Source organism: Salvelinus sp. IW2-2015, linkage group LG4q.1:29 (assembly GCF_002910315.2).
Source record: "Salvelinus sp. IW2-2015 linkage group LG4q.1:29, ASM291031v2, whole genome shotgun sequence".
Taxonomy (NCBI): domain Eukaryota; kingdom Metazoa; phylum Chordata; class Actinopteri; order Salmoniformes; family Salmonidae; genus Salvelinus; species Salvelinus sp. IW2-2015.
In genome coordinates, this window is record NC_036842.1 from 20,959,817 (window position 1) to 20,986,294 (window position 26,478).

The 26,478-nt window shown below is 42.7% G+C and overlaps 3 protein-coding genes across 4 annotated transcripts in view; 2 read left to right on the plus strand and 1 right to left on the minus strand.

The window, feature by feature from the left end:
• Positions 1-35: 35 nt before the first annotated feature.
• On the minus strand, positions 36-3,080 carry ssna1 (Sjogren syndrome nuclear autoantigen 1). The gene is made up of 3 exons (XM_023984052.2): positions 2,717-3,080; positions 774-973; positions 36-333 (listed from the first exon to the last, which is right to left on the minus strand). The coding sequence occupies exons 1-3, from the start codon at positions 2,766-2,768 to the stop codon at positions 241-243; spliced, it is 345 nt and encodes a 114-aa protein (XP_023839820.1). The 5' UTR covers positions 2,769-3,080; the 3' UTR covers positions 36-240.
• A 17-nt stretch (positions 3,081-3,097) lies between these two features.
• anapc2 (anaphase promoting complex subunit 2) lies at positions 3,098-13,346 on the plus strand. Its single transcript, XM_023984053.2, has 14 exons — positions 3,098-3,379; positions 3,641-3,899; positions 4,012-4,333; positions 4,582-4,714; positions 4,966-5,185; positions 5,366-5,485; positions 5,657-5,774; positions 9,167-9,345; positions 9,575-9,716; positions 9,998-10,073; positions 11,701-11,904; positions 12,057-12,189; positions 12,307-12,548; positions 12,693-13,346. Exons 1-14 carry the CDS (start codon positions 3,302-3,304, stop codon positions 12,903-12,905), a joined length of 2,439 nt encoding a protein of 812 aa, XP_023839821.1. The 5' UTR covers positions 3,098-3,301; the 3' UTR covers positions 12,906-13,346.
• A 513-nt stretch (positions 13,347-13,859) lies between these two features.
• Positions 13,860-26,478, plus strand: part of LOC111961636 (atrial natriuretic peptide receptor 2) — a 60,431-nt gene continuing 47,812 nt past the window's right edge. For both annotated transcript variants that reach the window (XM_023984055.2, XM_023984057.2), the window contains exons 1-2: positions 13,860-14,820; positions 24,712-24,893. In XM_023984055.2, coding sequence (XP_023839823.1) covers positions 14,118-14,820; positions 24,712-24,893 — 885 coding nt within the window. In that variant the 5' untranslated portion in view covers positions 13,860-14,117. The remainder of the gene's footprint in view (positions 14,821-24,711; positions 24,894-26,478) is intronic.

Consider the following 26,478-nt stretch of genomic DNA (forward strand, 5'->3'; position numbering starts at 1 on the left):
TTGTTGAAAGACACAGCACTCACAACAAATGGAAGGACTTTTGAGTTGGTTCCATACACAGCAACTGAAGGGAATCTTCAAACTTTATTAAAATAATTCAATTGATATAAAATAAGTACACCAGTAAAGAGCAGAATTAGATATTCAAAACATTTTTACATAAATATATTACAAACAGTTCTAGATAAGATGGTGAGGGGAAGTGCTGGTATCTGGGTGAGAGGGAAGGTAGTTTGGACATCAGTGATCTTTCCCTCTGGGTTCAGTGGCTTTGCCGAGATTTCCCGCTTCCTTCTTTAGTACACTCAACAGTGTCTGAGAGCTCTCCAGAATCTGAGAATAAGGCATGAATTAAATTAAACACTTGCCTCAGTATGAAATACCATATAGCCCGAGGTAAGTGGGAATGAGATGCAGCATGACAATGTGCTGTGTAACAATTTGATTGGAAGTCTGACTTTGAGCACTCCGTTGTTTTTAATTAACGACACTTACGGGCGTTTGTTTGCTCTGCCATTAAGCTCTTAGTAACACCAAGGGAGTTGAATAATAAGAAAACACGTGGGATGTATGTTGTCTTGAATTACAAGTAATTCCAGGGTTCTTTTGTGAGTCAGAAAATGTCTTGCCCTGTACGTTTGTAGGGTCTTTTTGCAGTCAAATTAACATGAGCGATCTTGTAAAGCTGACATGTCCATTCAGGGTTTTGTGAGACTAAACTTGCGTTAAAACCTAAACATAAGAAAAATAAACCCCCTGAACCCTGGCCTGACCTTCATATAGGCAGCCTCAGTCTCAGCGATGGTGCGGTCAAAGTCAGCGCGGGCGGTGAGTCGTCTGGCCAAGCTCTCATTGACGCGGCTTAGCTTCTCAGTGAGGACACGAATGTCGTGTTGTAGACGACCCTTCTCCTCCTCCTCCAGCTGTATCTGACGGTTCAACTCATCCCTCTTAGAGCACAGCTCCTCGATACCTGGGGAGAAGGAAACAATGGCTGTTTAGGAGATGGAGCGTAAATGTACAATTAATGTGGATACGACCATGGTATTCAGTTCAATTCATGTGTATGTGACTGTTTTTACAGTGTAGCTGTAGCCTAAATCAATTACTTATAATTATGAATGCTTAGCGACAAATATAGCCTGGGCCTACATTCCTAGTCCCAACAGCATGTGAATAGTAACAAATCAGGGTATTTTAAAGAGAAAACAACCTAGAGGCCTATAATCTATCCTTCTAAATATGTGTCAGACTTCCTGTGCACAATGTAAGAGGGATAACAGGGAGGGGGAGGTCTAAACTGAGGTCCCCCTCACTCAGCACCCCTTTCCTGTTGTATCAGCCCATTCCAGCCTGTGATGGATGAAAGTGTGTGAGACGGAGTCAATCATACATTAATGAAATCCCACTGCCAGAGGTCACATCTAATTCCATAGCTACGGACTAAGATCTTTCACAGTATAAAGATAGGCATTAGTTGCATCAACACTCCATCGAATCAGCTCCATAATACTAGCCTATATTTTCAAAGCCAGCCATTATGATTCAAAACTGCTGACATAAAATCTATCAAAACTATAATGAGTGGGTTGAGAATCAAGGGTTCAATTAATCTTACTGACAATTCCAATGAAAATAGTCTTATGAAGCAGAACACCAGGGCTAAACTAGACTCAAGATGTCTGCAAGTCTAGATCACATTCCTCTGACATTACCAGTCATGTTAGTCAGATTATGGGCATCTATACATGACTCTGAAACAGTTACTCAGAGTTGGATGCATTTAAATTCTACACAAGCAGAATGCCATGTCTTGATTTAAACTAAGTGTCAGGGGTTTGATGGCTGTGCTAAAGCAAGGTCAGTTATAGTCTGGATATTTCCGATGGGTCTGCTGTAGTCTGGAATAGCTGCAGACAGTATCTGCAGTACAAACACACACCTACTTGGATACCAATATTCTTGTAACAGTTCTATCCCCTCCCACTAACCACACACTGGGTGTCACAAGTGTGTAATTAACTAAATGAAGGCTTAAAGAAATAAATTAATACAAAAGTATTTCAAACTAAACATATTTCCTTGACAAGCCAAACAGGTAAACTCCCGCACAGACTGGGTCCAAGTCTAGCGTCTCTTGCCTATAAAATACAGACTAAGGAATAACATGATTCTGCCTTCTTTAATCCCCCTCCCTACCCTTTCAACAACTCAGTTGACTAAATCACACTTACTCTTGTGTAGTGATATAGGAAAAAAAGAACAACTGTCTGCACATGCACCTAGGGAAATAATGATTTTCTATGGGGAGAAAAGGAAACCGCATTAAAGACAGAGCCTAGAAACAGGCTGCATCAAAGCATGGGATAGAAGCAGCGTACTCTTTCAAAGGTTAACTAACCAGATTCACAGTCACACGTCCCTAATTAGCTGTAGTTGTCCAAAAGGAGGAGCTGAAATATGATACATTCAGTAAATCTTTGTCCCTGAAGGGCCTAAGTACAGCATAAAAATACAGATATTTCCACAACGGACCCAAACAAGTGAAAACAAGAAGCTAGCTAGCTAACATATTGACATAGCTAGGTAGAAACTAGCTAACAGTTAACTAAAACAACGTAGTATTTTATAAACCGGATTTGGTGTCTATGTCAAAACACTAAGTTTACTGACAAATTATTTAACGACAAATATACAAAATGCCACATTCACTTACACTTGACAAGCTCATTGTTGTAGGTTTGTAGCGCTGCTCCTTGTTGGGTCATGATGTTGTAGATTATACTTACTTTTCCAGCTCTTCAGGGCCCTTCCCGGCGCGCACAGCCAGAGTACTATCTACGTTAGTTAGCGACTCAATGATAACTTTGCAGTTTGAAGCCAAGTATTGCTACAGATAACTCTCGCTAGGTCTAACTAGTTGGCAAACTGGCTCATTTGTGCAAAGATTTAGGCAGTCGATATGGACTTCTCGACAACGACTCTGTCCTTCACTAGCTTCAAAATCCCTCCATTTAGCTAGTTTCCAAGACAACTAGCTAACAAACTGTCACATACACTTCCGCCACACTTTTATGACTTCCGCAACCACACATACGTCACTATTATGCGCCACAGGTTTAGCAAGAGCGCGATAACTTCAATCAAATGGCATCTATATTTACATTTTAGATACATATTACTATTTCTTATAAGCCATGCTACGTACATCTTATTAATATGGGTGAGTGATATAACACAGACAATAACTTTGTAAGTACACAATCGAGTGGTTCTCGCTGAGTAATCTGGTCCAACCGGGATGATGGACTCTACTGAGATGTTATTCTCAGTACCACAGGGGCTATCTTCTGCTTGGGACACCGTAACTGCAGCTCTGGTGAGTAGATGGACCTAACTTGCCTACGGTAGTACCTTGTGTTGTTGATATAGCCTGCTTGCCTTTTATGTGAGAATTAAATAAGATCAATTGTACCGCTGTGGTTGACTGCTGGACATGTAACGTTAGATAGCTAACGTTAACAGATACACATGCCAGGCATTAGCTAACTAGCTAAGACCAATGTTGACCTATCAATGTACATACACACCATAGACCGTATCTGTTTATAAGAACATAAACAATTTCCTCTGTCTGTAGGTGTCTCCAGTATCCAATGACATCACCATGTCTGATGAGTCTCTCTCTGAGGGGCTTAGCCTGCTGTGCTCTAACAGCCTGGGACAGTTTCTGGAGGGATGGCTAATGGAGACCCTGCAGGTGCGTCTTACTACTGCTATTGCCCCTGAGTTCTGGGCTGGAATGAAGCAACCAGAGAATGAGCTGGAGGAGAAGGACAGGGCCAGGATCCTACTCATGGCCTTCCGTACCCTTTTGGACAGACTGCAACCTTTCCTAGGTGGGTTCAAACATTCAAGTTACAGTTAAATGCACCCTTAATAATGCTAGAATTTTGACTGAACAGAATCTTGTCAAATGTGTAAAAATGTGCTCCATGTCCCTTTCCCCAGGAGGGTTGGAGAGGCTGGGTACCTGGCAGGACGAGGGCCGGGGTGGTCTGTGTGGCCCTGGTGCCAGGGGTCTCCGTGAGAGGGCCTTCTCCGTCATCAGGGCCATTCTGCTGTTCTCCCCCTCGGCTGTGCTCCAGGAGAGAATACTGGAGTTCTACAGTAGGACTTTCTCTGTGCACATGACCCAGGAGGGGGAGGCAGGGGAGGCTGAGGAGGGGGGCGGGGGACCTGAGGGGGGGGTCTGTCAGGGCTGCACTGTCCCCACTCAGCGATGCTGGTGTCAGCAAGCCCTGGAGCAGCTGCAAGAGCTCAGCCAAGTACTGTGAGTGAATGGAGGGGTGCTGTGTCACTGTCTGCTCTGTTTTCTAGACCCTAATTGTGGTACTGCTTAATGTCTTACATTCAAATATGACAACAACAACAACAACATCACAAATGTCTTAGATCAGGGTTCACTTCCTTAACCATTGTCTACATCTCTACCTTTGTGTGCCTGCTGTGTTTAAAATGTCTCTTGTGCAGTTGTCTCTTCCTACAAATCTGCTAAAGTGTGATTGTCCCGCTCCCCAGGTCCAGGTTGCAGCTATTGGAGCGGGTCAGCTCAGAGGCGGTGACGTCCATCTTACACAAACTGATAGAGCAGCGGATGGAGCAGCACTGCAGGGGGGAGTACGAGAGCTCTTTTCTCTTCGACTTTCAGGAGGTACAGTAGACCAAAGAGCCTGTCTATGGGAGGACCACCTCACAGAATAAAGTGGCATGACCTATCAACAAGTTTGACTTTTCCAGCTTGCCTTACTCAACAGAATAGGTCGCTGACCAAATAAAATTTGTTTTTCAAACAATTTACTACACCAAGTCCAAATCTCAGAAATGTGATAATTTATCTGTTTTACTTATTATCTTACTTAAAAACGTTCTCTCAAATTCCTCTTTGATTCTCTCTTTCTCCAGTGGCTAGAGCTGGTGTTGGGCTGGTTGAGCAGGGTGTTTGCCAGTGATGTGGGTGGAGTCAGTGGACTGGGCACGGTGCCCAACGGCACAGGCAGTGGGGCTGGGGTGGTGGGCCAGCCAGCCAACGCCGTGCTGCAGCGCTGGAGGTGTCACATGCACCAGTTCTTCTGCAGGATCTACGTCAACATGAGGATCGAGGAGCTCTTCAGCATCATCAGAGGTGAGGGGTTAGGGAACAGAGAGAGGAGATAGGGAGGTGGTGAATAATAAGAGAAAGCAGTCAGTGTTGGGCACTTGATGGCATAGGGAAGAGATTTGGTGGGAAGGAGATACAGAGAGGGCGGAGAGTTGTGGTTATTTCTTCTCCCTCACATGCTGTGGTTTGTTCTGTCCCTGTCAGATTTTCCTGAGTCAAAGCCTGCCATCGATGACCTCAAGTTCTGCCTGGAGAGAACCAATCAGAGGCAGCAGCTCCTCACGTCCCTTAAGACAGCCTTTGACACCCGTCTGCTTCACCCAGGTCAGTGAACCGATGGCGGATTACAAACAATGACTGGTGTTTGCTGTTTATTTTGTCTGTTACACATTTAAAGCAGTGAAGACTAAGTGTTGTTTGCAAACATAATGTTAGAGAAGAAACTAGACTTGTGTATATGAATCCCATCCCAACAACATTCCTCTTCCCCTCTAGGAGTCCATACCTCTGACATCATCACTGTGTACATCTCAGCTATAAAGGCCCTACGGGAGCTGGACCCGTCCATGGTCATCCTGCAGGTTGCGTGCCAACCAATCCGCAAGTACCTCAGGTGGGTACACATGTATTATTGTAATCTGTATTTACACTGAAGAAAAATATAAACGCAGCATGCAACAATTTCAAAGTTCATATAAGGAAATAAGTAAATTGGGGAAAAATCATCAGGCCCTAATCTATGGATTTTACATGACTGGGAATACAGATATGCATCTGTTGGTCACATATACCTTTTTTTTAAAGTCAGGGGCGTGGATCAGAAAACAAGTCAGTATCTGGTGTGACCACCATGAGTTTCATGCAGCGCGACACATCTTCTTTGCATAGAGTTGATCAGGCTATTGATTGTGGCCTGTGGAATGTTGTCCCACTCATCTTCAATGGCTGTGCGAAGTTGCTGGATATTGACTGGAACTGGAACACGATGTCATACACGTTGATCCAGAGCATCCCAAACATGCTCAATGGGTGACATGTCTGGTGAGTATGCAGGTCATGGAAGAACTGGGGACATTTACAGCTTCCAGCAATTGTGTACAGATCCTTGTGACATGGGGGCGTACATTATCATGCTGAAATATGAGGTGATGGTGGTGGATGAATGGCACGACAATGGGCCTCGATCTCATCACGGTATCTCTGTGCATTAAAATTGCCATCTGTGCCTGCCCATACCATAACCCCACCGCCAACCATGGGGCACTGTGTTCATAACGTTGACATCAGCAAACCGTCGCCCACACGGCGCTATACGCGCAGTCTGCCATCTGCCCAGTACAGTTGAGACCAGGATTCATCCGTGAAGAGCACACTTCTCCAGCGTGACAGTGGCCATCAAAGGTGAGCATTTTCCCGCTAAAGTCAGTTACGACGCAGAACTGCAGTCAGGTCAAGACCCTGGTGAGGACGATGACCATGCTGATGAGCTTTCCTGAGACAGTTTCTGATAGTTTATGCAGAAATATTTCACCGGTGGCTGGTCTCAGACGATCCTGCAGGTGAAGAAGACGGATGTGGAGGTCCTGGGCTGGCGTGGTTACACATGGTCTGCGGTTGTGAGGCCGGTTGGACATCCTGCCAAATTCTCTAAAACGACGTTGGAGGCAGTTTATGCCAGAGACATTGACATTCAGTTCTCTGGCAACAGCTCTGGTGGACATACCTGCAGTCAGCATGCCAATTGCACGCTCCCTCAAAACAAAACAATATCTGTGTTATTTTATGTTATGACAAAACTGCACATTTTAGAGTGGCCTTTTATTGTCCCCAGCATAAGATGCACCTGTGTAATGATCATGCTGTTTAATCAGCTTCTTGATATGCCACACCTGTCAGGTGGATGGATTATCTTGGCAAAGGAGAAATGCTCAATAACAGGGATGTAAACAAATTTCTATATAACATTTGAGAGAAATATGCTTTTTGTGCGTATGGAAAATTTTGGGGATCTTTTATTTCAGCTCATGAAATATTGGACCAACGCTTTACATGTTGCATTGTGAGGCAAATGTTAGAGAATATTGCTCTCTACTGGAACAAACAGGACCCTGAACAACTTCAACCCTCAAGCAATAGACTGCTAAATAGTTAGCCCGGGTAGCTATTGGTTAACTATTTAACTATCTGCATTGACCCTTTTTGACTCGTCACATACACTGCTGCTATTGTTTATGATTTATTCTGTTGCCTAGTCACTTTATCCCTACCTATATGTACATACACTACATGACCAAAAGAATGTGGACACCTGCTTGTCGAACATCTCATTCAAAAATCATGGGCATTAATATGGAGTTGGTCCCCTCTTTGCTGCTATAACATCCTCCACTCTTCTTTCCACTAGATATTGGAACATTTCCATGGGGACTTGCTTCCATTCAGCCATGAGCATTAGTGAGGTCGGTCACTGATGTTGGGAGATTAGGCCTGGCTCTTAGTGGCTCTGGCTCTTGCTCTTCATTCCAATTAATCCCAAAGGTGTTTGATGGGGTTGAGGTTAGGGCTCTGTGCAGGCCAGTCAAGTTCTTCCACACCGATCTTGACAAACCATTTCTGTATGGACCTCGCTTTGTGCATGGGGGCATTGTCATGCTGAAACAGGAAAGGGCCTTCCATAAACTGTTCCCACAAAGTTAGAAGCACAGAATTGTTGAGAATGTAATTGCATGCTGTAGTGTTACGATTTCCCTTCACTGGATCTAAGGGGTCTAGTCTGAACCATGAAAAACAGCCACAGACCATTATTCCCCCTCCACCAAACGTTACAGTTGGCACTATGCATTTGGGCATGTAGCGTTCTCCTGGCATCCGCCAAACCCAGATTCGTCTGCCGGGACTGCCAGATGGTGAAGCGTGATTCGTCACTCCAGAGAACGCGTTTCCACAGCTCCAGAGTCCAATGGCAGTGAGCTTTACACCACTCCAGCCGACGCTTAGCATTGCACATGGTGATCTTAGGCTTTTGTGCGGCTGCTCGGCCATGGAAGCCCATTTCATGAAGCTCCGTACAAACAGTTCTTGTGCTGACGTTGCTTCCAGAGGCAGTTTGGAACTCGGTAGTGAGTGTTCCAACGGACGATTTTTACACGCTACGCGCTTCAGCACTTGGCGGTCCAGTTCTGTGAGCTTGTGCGGCTTACTCCTAGACATTTTCCACTTCACAATAACAGCACAGTTGACCAGGGCAGAAATTTTACGAACTGACTTGTTGGAAAAGTGGTATCCTATGACGGTTCCACATTGAAAGTCACTGAGCTCTTCAGTAAGGCGTACATACTGCCAATGTTTAACTATGGAGATTGCATGGCTGTGTGCTCGATTTTATACACCTGTCAGCAACGGGTGTGGCTGAAATGGGGCTCCCGAGTGAGGCAGCTGTCTAAGGCACTGCATCTCAGTGCTAGAAGCGTCACTACAGACCCTGGTTCGATCCTGGGCTGTATCACAACCGACCGTGATCGGGAGTCCCATAGGGTGGCACACAATTGTCCCAGCGTTGTCTGGGTTAGGGGAGGGTTTGGCCGGTGTAGGTCGTCATTATAAAATAAGAATTTGTTCTTAACCTTCTTGCCTAGTTAAATAAAGTTAAAAAGTACCAATAGCCGAATCCACTAATTTGAAGGGGTGTCCACAAATGTTTGTATATTTGGTGTGTCTACCTCAATTACCTCGTACCCACTGCACATCGACTCGGTACTGGTACCCCGTGTATATAGCCAAGTAATTGTTACTCATTGTGTATCTATTCCTTGTGTTATTATTTTATTTCTCTATATTCTATATTCAATTTTTTATTGTTGGAAAGGGCCCATAAGTTAGCATTTCACTGTTAGTCTACACGTTGTGTGCGAATTATGTGACAGATATTTTATTTGTTACTTTACTGATTTGATTCCCATAGCATGTTGCTGTGATGTTGACGTAACGTTTGTGTGCCGCTGCTAGGACGCGGGAGGATACAGTGCGTCAGATAGTGGCCAGCCTTACTGGAGATGCGGAGGGCTGCAGTGACCTGGCCAATGAGTTGTCCCGTGCCGACCCCGTGACCCTGGAGACCCAGGACAGTGAGGACGAGGGCAGCGACCCAGAGGAATGGACCCCAGACCCTAAAGATGCTGTGACAGGTCGAACCCTCTGTGTACCCACCTTACACACACTGCATTCTTTTACTCTGTGAACTCCAATTATCCATTGGAGATGTATTGTATATGATTATCACTATCAGGTTGTCATCACACTAGACAAACTGTCAGTTTCCTGTTTCTGCTGTATTGAACTAGAATTGCTCCGAAAGAACACCTCTCCAACACATCTCTTTCACTAAATGCAAAATCATCTTCCTTCTTCTCTCAGACAAGACAGGGTCTAAGCGACGTTCGTCTGACATCATCACTCTTCTGGTCAGCATATATGGCAGTAAAGAGATTTTCATAGATGAGTACAGAACTGTCCTGGCAGACAGGCTGCTCCACCAGTTCAACTACAATACAGCCAGGTATGCAACACTCATGTACAGTAGCTAGTACCTGCACTCCAAAGGCATGTATCCCATTGCTATACTGTACATTACTCACTTCACTCCTTTACTGCACACCATGAAATCCTACTACTCAGCATCCATCTACACACTTGAGACACTTTGGAGTCACTATTATTACGCAGATATACTGGTGTTGGTAGTCTTGTTGATTATAATGTATTCTCTGTCTGGTCATTTTGGGTGAGTGAAATCGTTCCATATTTGTTCTATAAGTCACTTTTCTCATGTGCCTCCAGGGAGATTCGTAATGTGGAGTTGCTCAAACTGAGATTCGGAGAGTCCCATATGCACTACTGCGAGGTGATGCTGAAGGTGAAGTACTGTACATACACTACTCTGTGTCTCCTTAAGTTCCCATTCATACCAGCGTGAGCTTTGACATCATGACTCCCTAGCTGTGTCACAACTGATCACCATCAGAGTATGTGAGCGGAGTTGAGTGGTGGGAAATCATGCTCATTGCTCATGGAGCCGTGCTTGCGCACCACTCCGGTGCTCCACGTCCTTTCAAACCGCTCTGCTAAAAATCACTCCTCGCTCACTGGGAAAAAAACTGCCGCTCCATTCATTAAAGTCACAATTTAACCAACACTCATCTATTTTTGTGACTACTGGGTCACGGGGTCATTTGGTTTTGAACTATTCAAACCAAACCATATGATTTGAATGAAAAGTATTTTTAAAAACAACAGGAAAAGGTGACTGTAAGAAGCGCTCATAATTTTATATAGGCTACATGTCATATTAACCAGCTTATAAACATTCTAAATAAGTCAGGAGCCAGACAGTGTAAGATGGAACAAAAATGTGTTATCTAGGCTATATTATTTCAATTATTTCAAGGCTATAGCCTACAAAGAAATACATGGTGAAGCATTTGCGAGTGCAACACACTAGGCTGGTAGGGAGTCGGGGACATTAAGTGCTCAGCGTTTAAACAACATTTTGTTGTATTAAATCATTTTAGTCTATAAATTGCGCATATAGGCGGTGACTTAAAATTAAATACAAATTAAATGAAAAATGCCTTATTAGGCTCAGTCTACAGTGCCTAATTTTTCGAAACATGAGCTTGGCCAGAGTCTGTGACTACAGACTCATGCGATGGTGCCTGGAGAGAAGGCCAGCAGTGGAGAATATCCTCTCCACACTTGCAGAGCCACTGGGGATGCTAAACACCCTTTGGGCCAGGCTGGGCAGGGTGCATAGTTGTTGTTGTTTTTTCTACAGGTAAGCCTAAAGGATTTTAGGTAAAATAACCCTATCATAATGGAAAATGGAAAACTGCCAGGCTTTTTGGTGCCAAATCAATTATGGCCTATTGTATAGATAAAGGAACGAATACTGAACAAAACTTTTAAGAGATCTGATTTTTTTTGTTTATAAATACTTTGCTACAATGACACACTTAGCTAGCTACCAACCTCATTCCTTTCTGTTAGCATGTGCATGTAGTAAGTACACCATCATGCTTTCGGGAATACATGTCTTTTCAGATTCCACAATTATTATTTAGTTGTGGAGACTACATCACTGCACTCCCTCTCTTGCTCTTAGTCCTCCTGTTTTATCAGTTTGTTTATGAAAATATTTAGCAAACTGGATGACAGTAGCTAAATCAAGGGAATATAGCAGTACACAAGTGGACTACAAATGCATGCTGGGCCGGGCATGGCCTGAGCTCGTGAAGTGAGTGCTACTGGAGGCTCCAGCCTTGGGGAATCTCGCTCCACCTCCAGTCAAATTGGACACGCTGCGATCCGCTCACATACTCTAATCACCACTGATCAAAGCAGTATCTTTAAAAATACATGCAGTCCCATCTATCATAGGATAAAAGCTGAGGACACAGGACAGTACAGTATGAGGAAAAGAGGCCATTAGAGCACTTTAGGACAGAGCCTCACTCTCTTCTCCTCTCTTCCCTCTCTCTCTCCAGGACGTGGCTGACTCACGAAGGATCAACACCAACATCCGTGAGGAGGAGTCCAGGCTGGCTGAGGAGGAGCAGCCCCCTCTGTCCCTGTCAGCCATGATCCTGTCCTCTGAGTTCTGGCCCACACTGAAGGAGGAGAAGATGGAGCTCCCGCCCCTGGCCTCCCAAGCCATGGAGGCCTACACACACCGCTACGAGAAACTCAAGGTACTTGATGATGGAGCCGTAGCCTGGGTGCCAGTCTGTTTCTTCTTTAGTCAAGTCTTTATAAACAGACTGGCAGCCAGGCCAACTGAGAATGAATAGGGACATTCTATTTAAAAATGTCATTCCATACTTCAAACGCTCTCCCTCCCCAGGCGATGAGGACCCTGAGCTGGAAGCCTCATCTGGGCTTAGTGACCCTGGATGTGGAGCTGGAGGACAGGACTCTGACTAACCTGACTGTGTCCCCCATCCACGCTGCCATCATCCTGCACTTCCAAGACAAAAGTTAGTACTATGGCCATCACAGGCTGCCTTATGTACAACTTATCAATGCATACAAACATTGTACAAGTAACTAAGATTTACCTTTACCATCGCTCTCTCTGTCTATGTGTCCTGAAGGCTCGTGGACTCTGGAGGATCTGAGTGGGGTCCTGGGCGTGCCCCAGGAAATGGTGAGGAGGAAGTTGGCTCTGTGGCAGCAGCAGGGGGTCCTAAAGGAGGAGGCTGGGGGGCGCTACTCTGTCCTGGAAACAGGCTCGTCCCGGGAGAGACCTGAGAGAGGGGTGATGCTGATTGACAGTGACGAGGAGGGAGACTCCAATACCACCACTCAGTCAGAGCAGAGGGAGGAGAAACTACAGGTGCATTGCGCACACACACACACACACACACACACACACACATTGGAGGCATGGAATTCAAATACAAATCTCCTGTCAAATACAAATCAAGCTAGCCCTAACAGCAGTGTTCTCTCTCCCCTGTGTGCGTGGTTGTTGGTACAGTTGTTCTGGGCCTACATCCAGGCCATGCTGACCAACCTGGAGACCATGACCCTAGAGCGCATCCACTCCATGCTCAGGATGTTCGTTGCCACGGGACCAATTGTCACAGAGATGGACGTGAACGAGCTGCAGGCCTTCCTGCAGAGGAAAGTGCGAGACCATCAGCTCATCGTGTCCGCAGGCGTCTACAGACTGCCCAAGTCCACCAACTGAGGATGGGGAGAAGAGAGGAGAAAAGAGGAGGTTCAACTGAAAAGTGGAAATATCTGATTAGTTTCTGAAATGTACATGATGCAGCATTGCAGTTGGAGACTCCAGTTTCACAGATTAACCTTTTCAGAAATAGGTTTCGAAGGCAACTGAAAATGCCAAGCATTGTGCTGAATTACTATGTCTTACAATAATAATGGCTATAAGGAGCATGAACCTCTCATTCTGTCTTTATTGTTGACCATCCAGGTTGCTTGACTTTGTTATGAGTTTTGGAGGACTCAAAATCATACTTTCAATGTGTTTCAGCACCCATTGTGTTTTGATGCTTTTAAAACAAAGTTGCACATTGAATTGACACGTGGTTGGACTTTGTGTAATTTGAAGTTCCCCTTTTGATAACATGACAATTGTCTGAGGTAATAAAAATACATGAATATGTAATGATTGTATTTGTCTTAAAGATTATTGTAGCGCTCGCCGAAATGAAGCCTTGTGAGGAACTCCTGACCTCTAGTGGATCATTGTGGAATCTCAGATTTGTGTAAATCAAATTCAGCGTCTCAGTTTGGAATGTGTACTGCATGCTTGTATTTTTGTTTATTCAACTCTCACGGAGTTTAACACAAGGCTTGCAACTGCTGAAATTGTGTCTTCCAGATTATTGTCAATATTTAACTGATCGTCTCTTGACCTGGTCATAGAGATCTACACGGTGTGCAGGTTTTTGTTCTAGCCCAGCAGGAACACCTGATTCAAGGGAAGTTGAATCAGTTATGCTATGGCTGAGCAAAAGCTTGCACACCCTGTGGGTCTCCAAGGACCAGGACGGAAGAACAGTGACAGCAGGCAGGGGGCGCCTCTTCCTAGTCTTTCTCAGACCTGTGATATGACGTGTGGGGGGCTGCACTGAATGTTTCTGTGATTTAAGTTCCAGTCATTTGGATGGATGTTATCACACTCGGAGGGGCGAGTTAAGGAACATCAGTCCGAGAAATGCGCTGAAGTGAACAACGCACAGAATCACTGCTGGATAACCATTAGAGCAACGTTAAAGATGATACATGACACATGGATTACCTAAACATTTCTTCTATTGACTGAAGTTGCATTTCAATAGAGAGACATATGGTTAGGTTTCAGGACAGTAAGGCGTCTTACTAGAACACACGAGGTCCGTTTTCTTGGATTTATTTTATACTACAAATTAAAGCAATGGGATCTAAAACGGATCTTGGATACTGTTTCTTTGTGGCATTCACATACTCTCTCATATCCAGGTGTCGAACGAATATGGGAAATAATATAACAGTTGCGGTGATGCTTCCCGACAATTACCACAAGTATCCCTGGGCTTTGCCTCGGGTTTTCCCAGCAATTATTATGGCGAACGAGAATCTCCAGAAGAAGCACGGAGTTCTCCAAGGCCACTCAATTCAACTCTTGAATTTCAGCACGGAGGATTCAACCGGTGTCTGCGCAGAAAATAGGGCACAGATTATAGCCGTGGATACCAAACTTTATAATAAACCAGATGCTTTCTTTGGACCTGGTTGCGTGTATTCAGTGGCCTCCGTTGGAAGATTTGCATCTCATTGGAAACTCCCATTGATAACTGCGGGAGGAACAGCATATGGGTTTGTTAACGGGGATGAGTACAAAACGATTGTGCGCACCGGACCCTCGACTACAAAATTGGGAGAATTTGCTAGTATTATTCACGCGCAGTTTAATTGGACCTCTCGTGCCATTCTGATTTTTCACGATGTGAAAAAAGATGACCGACCTCACTACTTCCTCTCTGAAGGAATTTACATAATTTTGAAAGCGGAAAATGTCACAGTTGATGCCTTGCCATATCAAGACTCGCCAAGCTATTATAAAGAAATCATTACTTTCATGAAAGACCACGGGAGAAGTAAGTCTATAAATTGGCTATTTCCACATATGCAATATGAAATGTAGATGTTCCATTATAAGATAGCCTAAAAATGTGGAACATTGGCTTGATAGTAGGCTAATTTTGGGCTTACGTTTTTAATTTATGAGTAGCCAGTGTTGGTCATATACACTGAGTGTACAAAACATTAGGAACACTTCCTAATATTGAGTTCACCCCATTTTGCCCTCAATTCGTCGGGTCATGGACTCTACAAGGTGTCGAAAGCGTTCCACAGGGATGCTGGCCCATGTTGACTCCAATGCTTCCCACAGCTGTGTCAAGTTGGCTGGATGTCCTTTGGGTGGTTGATATACACGGGAAACCGTTGAGCGTGATAAACCCAACAGCGATGCCGTTCTTGACACACTCAAACCGGTGCGCCTGGCACCTACTACCATACCCCGTTCAATATTTTGTCTTGCCCATTTACTCTGTGATGGCACACATACACAATCCATATCTCAATTTTCTCAAGGCTTAAAAATCCTTATTTAACTTGTCTCGTCCCCTTCATCTATCTACACTGATTGAAGTGGATTTAACAAGTGAAATCAATAAGAGATCATTGCTTTCACATGGATTCACCTGGTCAGTCTATGCCATGAAAGAGCAGATGTTCCTAATGTTTTGTACACTCAGTGTTAGTCAAAGCATATTCTTACATAGGCCTACAGTGGATTTAAACCTGTTCTTGGAATATTTATTTAATATAATAAAAACATATTTAGTAAGCCTACCTATTTTATTTATTTATTTAGATTTTATTTATTCAGGAGAGCCCCAATTGAGACCAGGGTCTCATTCACAATGGTGCCCTGAGAACAAACCACTCACAACATAAATCAATAAAACTGTTAAAAATAAACTAGAAGATACAGCAGATAGACACACCACATCTCAACAACACAAATAAACCACCACAATCAACCAAAACACTTGTAAACCTAAGTGAATTAACTCCTCATCAGCATTCTAAACAGCCCTATTGGCACCAGGGATTCAAGATGTAATGAGGTATTAAAAGTAAAGGCTGATTTGTCTGGGTTGGTAGAGACACGAGGGACCTCAAGAGTTCACCAACCCTGTGAGCGGGTTTGGTGGTCCTTATTTCTGTACTTTAACAGATAAGTGAGATGTGTTGAAAGCTTGTGAAGAAGAGCTTTGTAAACAAAAAGGGAGAAGTGAAGAGATGAACAGTATAGAATGCACTTCTAAACCCAGTATGTGACTTACCAGACCACCATTTATTGCTGTGAACCACCTGTGTAATCACTGAGTGTGTGTGTGTGTGAGAGAGAGATTATGTGCCTGCACGCATAGATTTTCTTTCTTTTTTTCTTGTTCAATAGGTCTTTCATACATGTTATTTACAGCATCTATCCCAATTAAGTAGACGGGCATTTTCAGCTGAAACTTAAAAAAGGATTGTAAATATTCAGTTTTACCTGTAATAAGGCTAAGGCATTATTATTGTTCATTAATTAGCCTACAATGGCCCAATGTTCATTTCCAATGTCATGCCGTGTTGACTCACACCAGCTTGTTTTCCAGCTCATTCTATTTACAGTTCACCGTTATGTACTTGATGTAGCCTATTGCTTATCTCAAAACAATTAGAAATACATTCTTATCATTACACAAATAGTGTTGATTGTTTACCTAGTGTAAAATCGTAGTGACACACAGCTGTTGTAACATTGTTTCCATGGTAATCCCCACTGTAGAATATGTTATTACATGTTTATTACAACTGGAATGTTGTCATAACATTTTATGAACTCCAAATCTATTTTAGAAATGGTTCATTAATCCTCACTACTTGTAATCGGCTGAGAAAGCATATAAACAGAGACTCTGCCAAGTCGTAACACACACACCACTCTACATTATAAATCAAATCAAATGTATTTATATAGCCCTTCGTACATCAGCTGATATCTCAAAGTGCTGTACAGAAACCCTGCCTAAAATCCCAAACAGCAATTAATGCAGGTGTAGAAGCACGGTGGCTAGGAAAAACTCCCTAGAAAGGCCAAAACCTAGGAAGAAACCTAGAGAAGAACCAGGCTATGAGGGGTGGCCAGTCCTCTTCTGGCTGTGCCGGGTGGAGAATATAACAGAACATGGCCAAGATGTTCAAATGTTCATAAATGACCAGCCATGGGTCAAATAATAATAATCACAGTAGTTGTCGAGGGTGCAGCAAGTCAGCACCTCAGGAGTAAATGTCAGTTGGCTTTTCATAGCCGATCATTAAGAGTATCTCTACCGCTCCTGCGGTCTCTAGGAGTTGAAATCAGCAGGTCTGGGACAGGTAGCACGTCCGGTGAACAGGTCAGGGTTCCATAGCCGCAGGCAGAACAGTTGAAACTGGAGCAGCAGCACGGCCAGGTGGACTGGGGACAGCAAGGAGTCATCATGCAAGGTAGTCTGAGGCATGGTCCTAGGGCTCAGGTCCTCCGAGAGAGAGAAAGAAAGAGAAAAAGAGAGAATTAGAGAGAGCATACTTAAATTCACACAGGACACCGGATAAGACAGGAGAAGTACTCCAGATATAACAAACTGACCCTAGCCCCCGACACATAAACTACTGTAGCATAAAATACTGGAGGCTGAGACAGGAGGGGTCAGGAGACACTGTGGCCCATCCGATGATACCCCCGGACAGGGTCAAACAGGAAGAATATAACCCCACCCACTTTGCCAAAGCACAGCCCCCAAACCACTAGAGGGATATCTTCAACCACCAACTTACCATCCTGAGACAAGGCCGAGTATAGCCCACAAAAGATCTCCGCCACGGCACAACCCAGGGGGGGCGCCAACCCAGACAGGAAGATCACGTCAGTGACTCACCCCATCAAGTGACGCACCCCTTCCAGGGACGGCATGAAAGAGCACCAGTAAACCAGTGACTCAGCCCCTGTAATAGGGTTAGAGGCAGAGAATCCCAGTGGAGAGAGGGGAACCGGCCAGGCAGAGACAGCAAGGGTGGTTCGTTGCTCCAGAGCCTTTCCGTTCACCTTCACACTCCTGGGCCAGACTACACTCAATCATATGACCCACTGAAGAGATGAGTCTTCAGTAAAGACTTAAAAGTTGAGACCGAGTCTGTGTCTCTCACATGGGTGAGAGACACAGAAAAATGGAGCTCTATAGGAGAAAGCCCTGCCTCCAGTTGTTTGCTTAGAAATTCTAGGGACAATTAGGAGGCCTGCGTCTTGTGACCGTAGTGTACGTGTAGGTATGTACGGCAGGACCAAATCGGAAAGATAGGTAGGAGCAGTAAAACCTTGAAATCAGCCCTTGCCTTAACAGGAAGCCAGTGTAGGGAGACTAGCACTGGAGTAATATGATCAATTTTGGGGGGTTCTAGTCAGGATTCTAGCAGCCGTATTTAGCACTAACTGAAGTTTATTTAGTGCTTTATCCAGGTAGCCGGAAAGTAGAGCATTGCAGTAGTCTAACATAGAAGTAACAAAAGCATGGATTAATTTTTCTGCATCAAATTTGGACAGAAAGTTTCTGATTTTTGCAATGTTACGTAGATGGAAAAAAGCTGTCCTTGAAACAGTCTTGATATGTTCGTCAAAAGAGAGATCAGGGTCCAGAGTAACGCCGAGGTCCTTCACGGTTTTATTTGAGACGACTTTACAACCATCAAGATTAATTGTCAGATTCAATAGAAGATCTCTTTGTTTCTTGGGACCTAGAACAAGCATCTCTGTTTTGTCCGAGTTTAAAAGTAGAACGTTTTCAGCCATCCACTTCCTTATGTCTGAAACACAGGCTTCTAGTGAGGGCAATTTTGGGGCTTCACCATGTTTCATTGAAATGTACAGCTGTGTGTCATCCGCATAGCAGTGAAAGTTAACATTATGTTTTCGAATGACATCCCCAAGAGGTAAAATATATAGTGAAAACAATAGTGGTCCTAAAACTGAACCTTGAGGAACACCGAAATGTACAGTTGATTTGTCAGAGGACAAACCGTTCACAGAGACAAACTGATATCTTTCCGACAGATAAGATCTAAACCAGGCCAGAACTTGTCCGTGTAGACCAATTTGGGTTTCCAATCTCTCCAAAAGAATGTGGTGATCGATGGTATCAAAGGCAGCACTAAGGTCTAGGAGCACGAGGACAGATGCAGAGCCTCGGTCTGACGCCATTTAAAGGTCATTTACCACCTTCACAAGTGCAGTCTCAGTGCTATGATGGGGTCTAAAACCATCGATATAACATATATATAAGATATAACATATTACATTTACAAATATTATTGTTAGTGATGTAGAGACATTTTGTCTGTAGAGACCCATTAGACCTCTGTCTTAATACAACATGTACTCAGATTTATTGTTTGATGTGGCAAATGATCCATTGTGTTGACACATCTAAGGTTGAAATTGGGTAATTTGTTTGCTACCAGTTATTTGTGAGTATTTGCTCTCTGTTAATCATCAGGAACAGCCAGCTCACAGTTGCCTTATGCAGCTAGACTTTCTTGTTGTTTACCCTTATCAAGACAATTAAGTGGCATCAATGCTTTTTTTGTCTCAGTTGAATAAATATTTCACAAATTCAGACTAAGTATTTTAGGAATTTGTTGCTTTCAAATTCTTCATATTTGTTGGTAACTCAGATTCCATCAAAATTGGATGCTGCATATCAATAACACAAGGGAATGGTGTTAACGATCAATTCTACTGACATAGTTGCATCAGCTAAACAATCACCTTGGGCCATAGTGTTATACTGCAATATCAAAATATCTATACCGATAGAGGGGAATTGGAGTGTTGAAAGTCCAACAGCGAAACACAAATACTGGCAAGTGATATTGATGTGTGCTTTGGCCCAGAACTGTTCTGTTTGTCTGAACCGTCTGATGCTGTGTGTTGGTTAAGGTTCATCTGGAAGAAGTAAAGGCAATAAACTCTTTCACATCATCTGGGAAGATACTGGCCTTTGGTTTTTTCAATAACCCTGAAACATTACTATAACCACAAAATGATACTCTTGGCTCACTGTTTTCATCCATAGTTATTGTCAGGGTACTGATTAGAAATCAGTGGATGAGAAGAACATTATAGACTAGAGTGACTCAGCACTAACCAGCAGAGCACAGAATACAGATACGACTGTGTTGTCAATGAGTGATGCATGTAAATGACTGGGTTTATTCGCTTTTAAAGCACTTGAAAAAACTTTTCCAGCAGTAACATTAACAAATAGTGCAATAAACACTGCATATGGTACTTAACTGCTGTCATATCAGGAAAATCATTTTGAAAGCTGCCAAACCTCTTAGCTGAATTATGGGCCCGCCATGGTGAGCTTGGGGTCACGGAAGCTAATGGTTTTGGCATGGCTTGTCCAAGCTTGGAGTTCTGGCTTGACATTCCATTCACATTCATCCCTCTGAGATCACCAACATATAACCACTGGGTTGTCAACCTTTACCTCAACTGTGTGGTCTCTCATTTTGGTCGACGTCTTGACAGTACTGTATAGCGTTGAGTGTTGATTGTTTTTAAGCCAGTTGTTGTCAGGTACAGATTTGTAATGTAAATTGATTCACTCCGACACAGTCCCTCTGATTTTGTGTTCTGAATCTGATGGGAAAACCCTTTGAAGTCTAATTATTAGCCTCCTATCAGATTTGTTCATGAAAAAAGAGAAATGGTAGAAACATGTAATATCTCCCCAAAAAACATTTACCTGCCAGACTGAACATGAGGCCAATTATGTTTTCAAAGTCTCACCAGGTTACCTGTGGAGAAAGCTCACACCGTGATCATTTTCAGACCACTAAAAAGCACACATACACTTGAGCTCCCAAGTGGCACAGCGGTCTAAGGCTGTGCATCTCTGTGCTAAAGGCTTCACTACAGACACCCTGGTTCAAATCCAGGCTCTATCATAACTGGCTGTGATTGGGAGTCCCATACGGCGGTGCACAATTGGCCCAGCGTCGTCTGTTTTTGGCCGGTGTAGGCTGTCATTGTAAATAAGACATTTTTTATTTTATTTTATTTATTTTTTAACCTTTATTTAACTAGTCAAGTCAGTAAAGAACAAATTCTTATTTACAATGACGGCCTACCAAAAGGCAAAAGACCTGCGGGGACTGTGTATATACTGTGTATATATATATATCATATATAAATATAGAACAAAACAAGAGAAACAACACAACATTACATAAAGAGAGACCTAAGACAACAAAGTAGCAAAGCAGCAACACATGACAACACAGCATGGTAGCAACACAACATGACAACAACATGGTAGCAAAACAACATGGTAGCAGCACAAAACATGGTACAAACATTATTGGGTACAAACAAAAGAACAAAGGGCAAGAAGGTAGAGGCAAGTTCTTAACTGACTTGCTTAGTTAAATAAAGGTTAAAAAAATGCCACATGGCTGGAAGGAAGAATACATCAAGCTGTATCCTTTCTTTTGTGGAGGCACATATGTGAATGTTTGTTGCAGACTACACGAGTGCTAACAGGGTTACCAACATAATGTAGCACAGGTACAATATAGGCCCCTCACTGAAATCACACAAAGTGTGTTTCCTGTAATATATTTATATATATATACAGTACCAGTCAAGAGTCGAGATACACCTACTCATTCAAGGGTTTTTTCTTTATTTGTACTATTTTCTACATTGTAGAATAATAGTGAAGACATCAAAACTATGAAATAACACATGGAATCATGAAGTATCCAAAAAAGTGTTAAACAAATCAAAATATATTTTATATTTGAGATTCTTCAAAGTAGCCACCCTTTGCCTTAATGACAGCTTTGCACACTTTTGGCATTCTCTCAACCAGCTTCATGAGGAATGCTTTTCCAACAGAGTTCCCACATATGCTGAGCACTTGTTGGCTGCTTTTCCTTCACTCTGCAGTCCAACTCATCTCAAACCATCTCAATTGGGTTGAGGTCGGGTGATTGTGGAGGCCAGGTCATCTGATGCAGCACTCCATCACTCTCCTTCTTGGCCCTTATATAGCCTGGAGGTGTGTTTTGGGTCATTGTCCTGTTGAAAAACAAATGATAGTCCCACTAAGCGCAAACCAGATGGGATGGCGTATCGCTGCAGAATGCTGTGGTAGCCATGCTGGTTAAGTGTGCCTTGAATTCGAAATAAATCACGACAGTGTCACCAGCAAAGCACCCCCACACTATCACACCTCCTCCTCCATGCTTCACGGTGGGAACCACACATGCGGAGATCATCCGTTCACCTACTCTGCATCTCACAAAGACACAGCGGCTGGAACCAAAAATCTCAAATTTGGACTCATCAGACCATAGGGCAGATTTCCACTGGTCTAATGTCCATTGCTCATGTTTCTTTGCCCTAGCAAGTCTCTTCTTATTATTGGTGTCCTTTGTAGTGGTTTCTTTGCAGCGTTCGACCATGAAGGCCTGATTCAGGCAGTCTACTCTGAACAGTTGATGTTGAGATGTGTTTATTACTTGAACTCTGAGAAGCATTTATTTGGGCTGCAATCTGAGGTGCTGTTATCTCTGATTAACTTATCCTCTGCAGCAGAAGTAACTCTGGGTCTTCCTTTCCTTTCCTCATGAGAGCCAGTTTCATCATAGCGTTTGATGGTTTTTGCGACTGCACTTGAAGAAAAGAAAGGAGGACCAAGGCACTCTTCATATAATTAATTAAAATGCCTTTATTAGTATGGCATGTTCAATAGAAACAATTTTTTTTTTTTTAAACCGATGCGTTTCGGCTGCATGGCCTTCGTCAGGGAGTACAAAAAAAAAGAGAATACAATGTCCTCTTTTGAACAGCTTTTCCAATTAGCCCTAATTGGAAGAGGGAGTGGTTACAAAATTGATTGGACACACCTAGTAAGCAATAAGATACACATTAAAAGGTGAAATACTGTAGCTATGTTATCGTAAACATACAACTCCAAGCTAGACGTATCAGAACACTTAGAAAGGTAGTTCTAACCTTAAATATTACTGGGAGAAGTGTCAAGGATAAGAAAGCAATATATTCCATAGTACACTAGAACACAGCAAAACATGAACAACAGTCTAAACATAGCTGCACTTGAGGAAACTTTAAAAGTTCTTGACATTTTATTAATTGACTGACCTTCATGTCTTAAATTAATGATGGACTGTCATTTCTCTTTGCTTATTTGAGCTGTTCTTGCCATAATATGGACTTGGTCTTTCATCAAATAGGGCTATCTTCTGTATACCACCCCTACCTTGTCACAACACAACTGATTGGCTCAAACGCATTAACTAGGAAAGACATTCCACAAATTAACTTTTAACAAGGCACACATGTTAATTGAAATGCATTCCAGGTGACTACCTCATGAAACTGGTTGAGAGAATCCCAAGAGTGTGTAAAGCTGTCATCAAGGCAAAGAATCTCAAATATAAAATATATTTTGATTTATTTAACACTTTTTTGGTTACTACATGATTCCATATGTGTTATTTCATAGTTTTGATGTCTTCACTATTATTCTACAATGTAGAAAATAGCAAAAATAAAGAAAACCCTGGAATGAGTAGGTGTGTCCAAACTTTTGACTGGTTCTGTACATAAAAAACTCTCAGCATGCATCACATTTGTGTTGTGTGACTGGCTCTTTTCTGTCTATCGTAGATATAAATGTGTTTATGGAAGTTGTGTACAACTTCCTGGAAGAGAACAAAGACATGCGACGAAGGCGTACGTTTCCTAAGTTCTCTTACGAGAGTTGTTAAAGCCCATTTGACAGATTAGACCATGGTAACACAATGGTCTACAAAATAATTATCTCTAAAATTATCTCTGTCATATTTGTATTACACTTTAATAAGTAAGATACACATTACACAAAACACTGTAAAGTTGATAGTAGTTTCTAAACATGCAATTTTGCAGAGACTGTTCCATTGGTCTTCTTTCAAGCGTCACACCTGGGAAAACTACAAATGGAATGTATTCATGATATAGGCTAGGATACTCAGGCGCTTGATTATGAACAGAATGGGATGCATTTAATAGTCATTGCAGCATTACGTTTCTCTACGTCTAGATGTTGTGTGAGTCATGGGAGCTAATGCTGCCTTCTACTAGAAATGGAGAGTTCAGGTGAGGTGGGCTGGTTGCTCTCTTTGAGTCTGCCGCTAAGTGAAACAAAATGTACCAAACTATTTGATGTGCTTTGTAATAAGTTAAGCCCAGGCAGATCCTTATGATTCCTACAACACAGGTTGACTTTTCCCCTGCCTTTTTGTACATTTGTTTTGGACGATGTCCAGGAGACAGCAGGACTACTTGGCATGGCTCCTTGTGAGCTATGTTGGAAGAGATGAGAGTTGGGGTCTGAGCGGTGTTCTGTGCTGACTTTGGTCTAACAGGAAATGTCTGCTAACTGGGAGGGCTGCCTTAGAGCTGGCAGCAGTCACTATGACATATCCAGCGAATGGAAATAATGCCTACAGACATGCTGTCTATGGAGCAGACTGCATGAAAACAGAATGGGATGGTATTATGTAGGCAGGCGTACAGCACAGACAGTTTTCCACGCTCTAAACACACATGCACACTCCCCCTAAATAGCAGACACTGTGCAACTTCAGTAGGCGTACCTACACATGATTACTCATAACAGCATTCCCCAGAAGTTACTGATTTGGATTGACTTCCATACCTCATGTGGTTCATATCTACATCTAGTCTACCAATGATAAGAGGAGCAATTCACAAAATGGAGAGGTTTGATAGCTAAAGCAGTTATAGGAAATACAACCATAATTCAGATAAACAGTTATAAGTAACTTTTGTGTTGTGTTTTTTGTCTTCCCTACAGTTGTGTATATCTGCGGGCCTCCAGACACGTTTCTGAATATCATGAAGCTTTTCCAGAGTGAGATCCCAGACCCTGAGAACTACGCCATCTTCTATCTGGACGTGTTTGCTGAAAGCCTAACGGAGCGCAAACCCTGGCTGAACAATGACAGCCTCTGGATTGATCCCATCAAGGTCTTCAAGGTACACTGCACTGACAGACTGACAGGCAGACAGACAGACAAACATGGATGGAGACTGAGAAATATTCCTTCCATTTCATTCATTACGTTTGATTAATTAAATTTATTGCAGAATCCTTTTTGAGTAATTGTGTCCAAATACTCTGTCAATTAGTTGGTGCTGAACTGTCAGTTCTTTTCCCCCTTCGGTAATTGGAACCAGACAGGATTACAAGTCTGACACTGCCATTTGGCATGTGAAATGGATGTCTTTCACTGAGGAAATTCAATTCAAAACCTCTCATTCGTGTGTCTATCAGCGGCCTGTCCATCAAAAGAATACTTTCGTACCCCTCTGTTCCAACTGAACCTGTATTAAAGGGAACACAAAGTTCATCAAGTTGACTGAGGTTGACCCACATGTAGCCTACGTGTATGAATTACTGTAAAGTTTTATCTTAAAACATAAAAAATGTTTATAAACAGTAAACAAATACAAATTGCATGAGGTACAATGTATATGTTTGTTGTTTGTCACCAGCCATTGACAACCAGCTTGGAACAATTTTGGTTCACTGATCCATAACCTAACAGTTAATGAGCTAACCCAGCCCTGCCTTCTACAGTAGGAATACAGGGCTACATCACATCCTTTTAATCCAACCCACAAATTTCCCCTAAACCAGGCTAACACACTGCATTCAAGTCAGAACTGACCTTTGCTTATAATAACAATTAGTGATCCCACAAATTGCAAAAGGAAATTGCAACATGCAAACTTCATAATGGTTCTGACTCCGGCAGGCAATAATCTGTAGAAAGGTCATAATTTACTCCCTGCCTCCTCCCCGTCTCTGCTTGGACTTTAATACTTGGATGGACTTAATGAAGGAGAAAGTGTTTTTTTCAGCTTAAAGCCACTTACTTATGCATATTAATGTGTCGAAAAATAAGTGAGTGGGGGTACAGATGCTCCTCTTCCAATTTGGCTGTTAAATGTCACTGACTGCACTGCAGTTACTGTAGTCACCTACTTAGTATTGGGAATGTGGATTCCGGTGTTGAACTCCAAATGAAAGGTGCTATGAATGGCTTTGGATTGATAAAGAAAAGTTAGGCTAATTAACTTGACTGAGTCATCTTAATTAGTAAGTGGTGTAAAACGTGTCTGCCATTGTCTGGCAATTGCAAATGTTTTTCTGAAGTGTTACAATACAAAAGTTTAGGATTGAGATATCAGACTGAATATCAAGGCACTTACAGTGCCTTCAGAATGTATTCACACCCCTTTACTTTTTCCACATTTTGTTGTTACATCCTGAATTTAAAGGTGTGTCACTGATCTACACACAAATACCCCATAATGTCAAAGTGGAATTTTGTTTGTAGAAAAAAATATATACAGTGGGGAGAACAAGTATTTGATACACTGACGATTTTGCAGGTTTTCCTACTTACAAAGCATGTAGAGGTCTGTAATTTTTATCATAGGTACACTTCAACTGTGAGAGAAGGAATCTAAAACAAAAATCCAGAAAATCACATTGTATGATTTTTAAGTAATTAATTTGCATTTTATTGCATGACATAAGTATTTGATACATCAG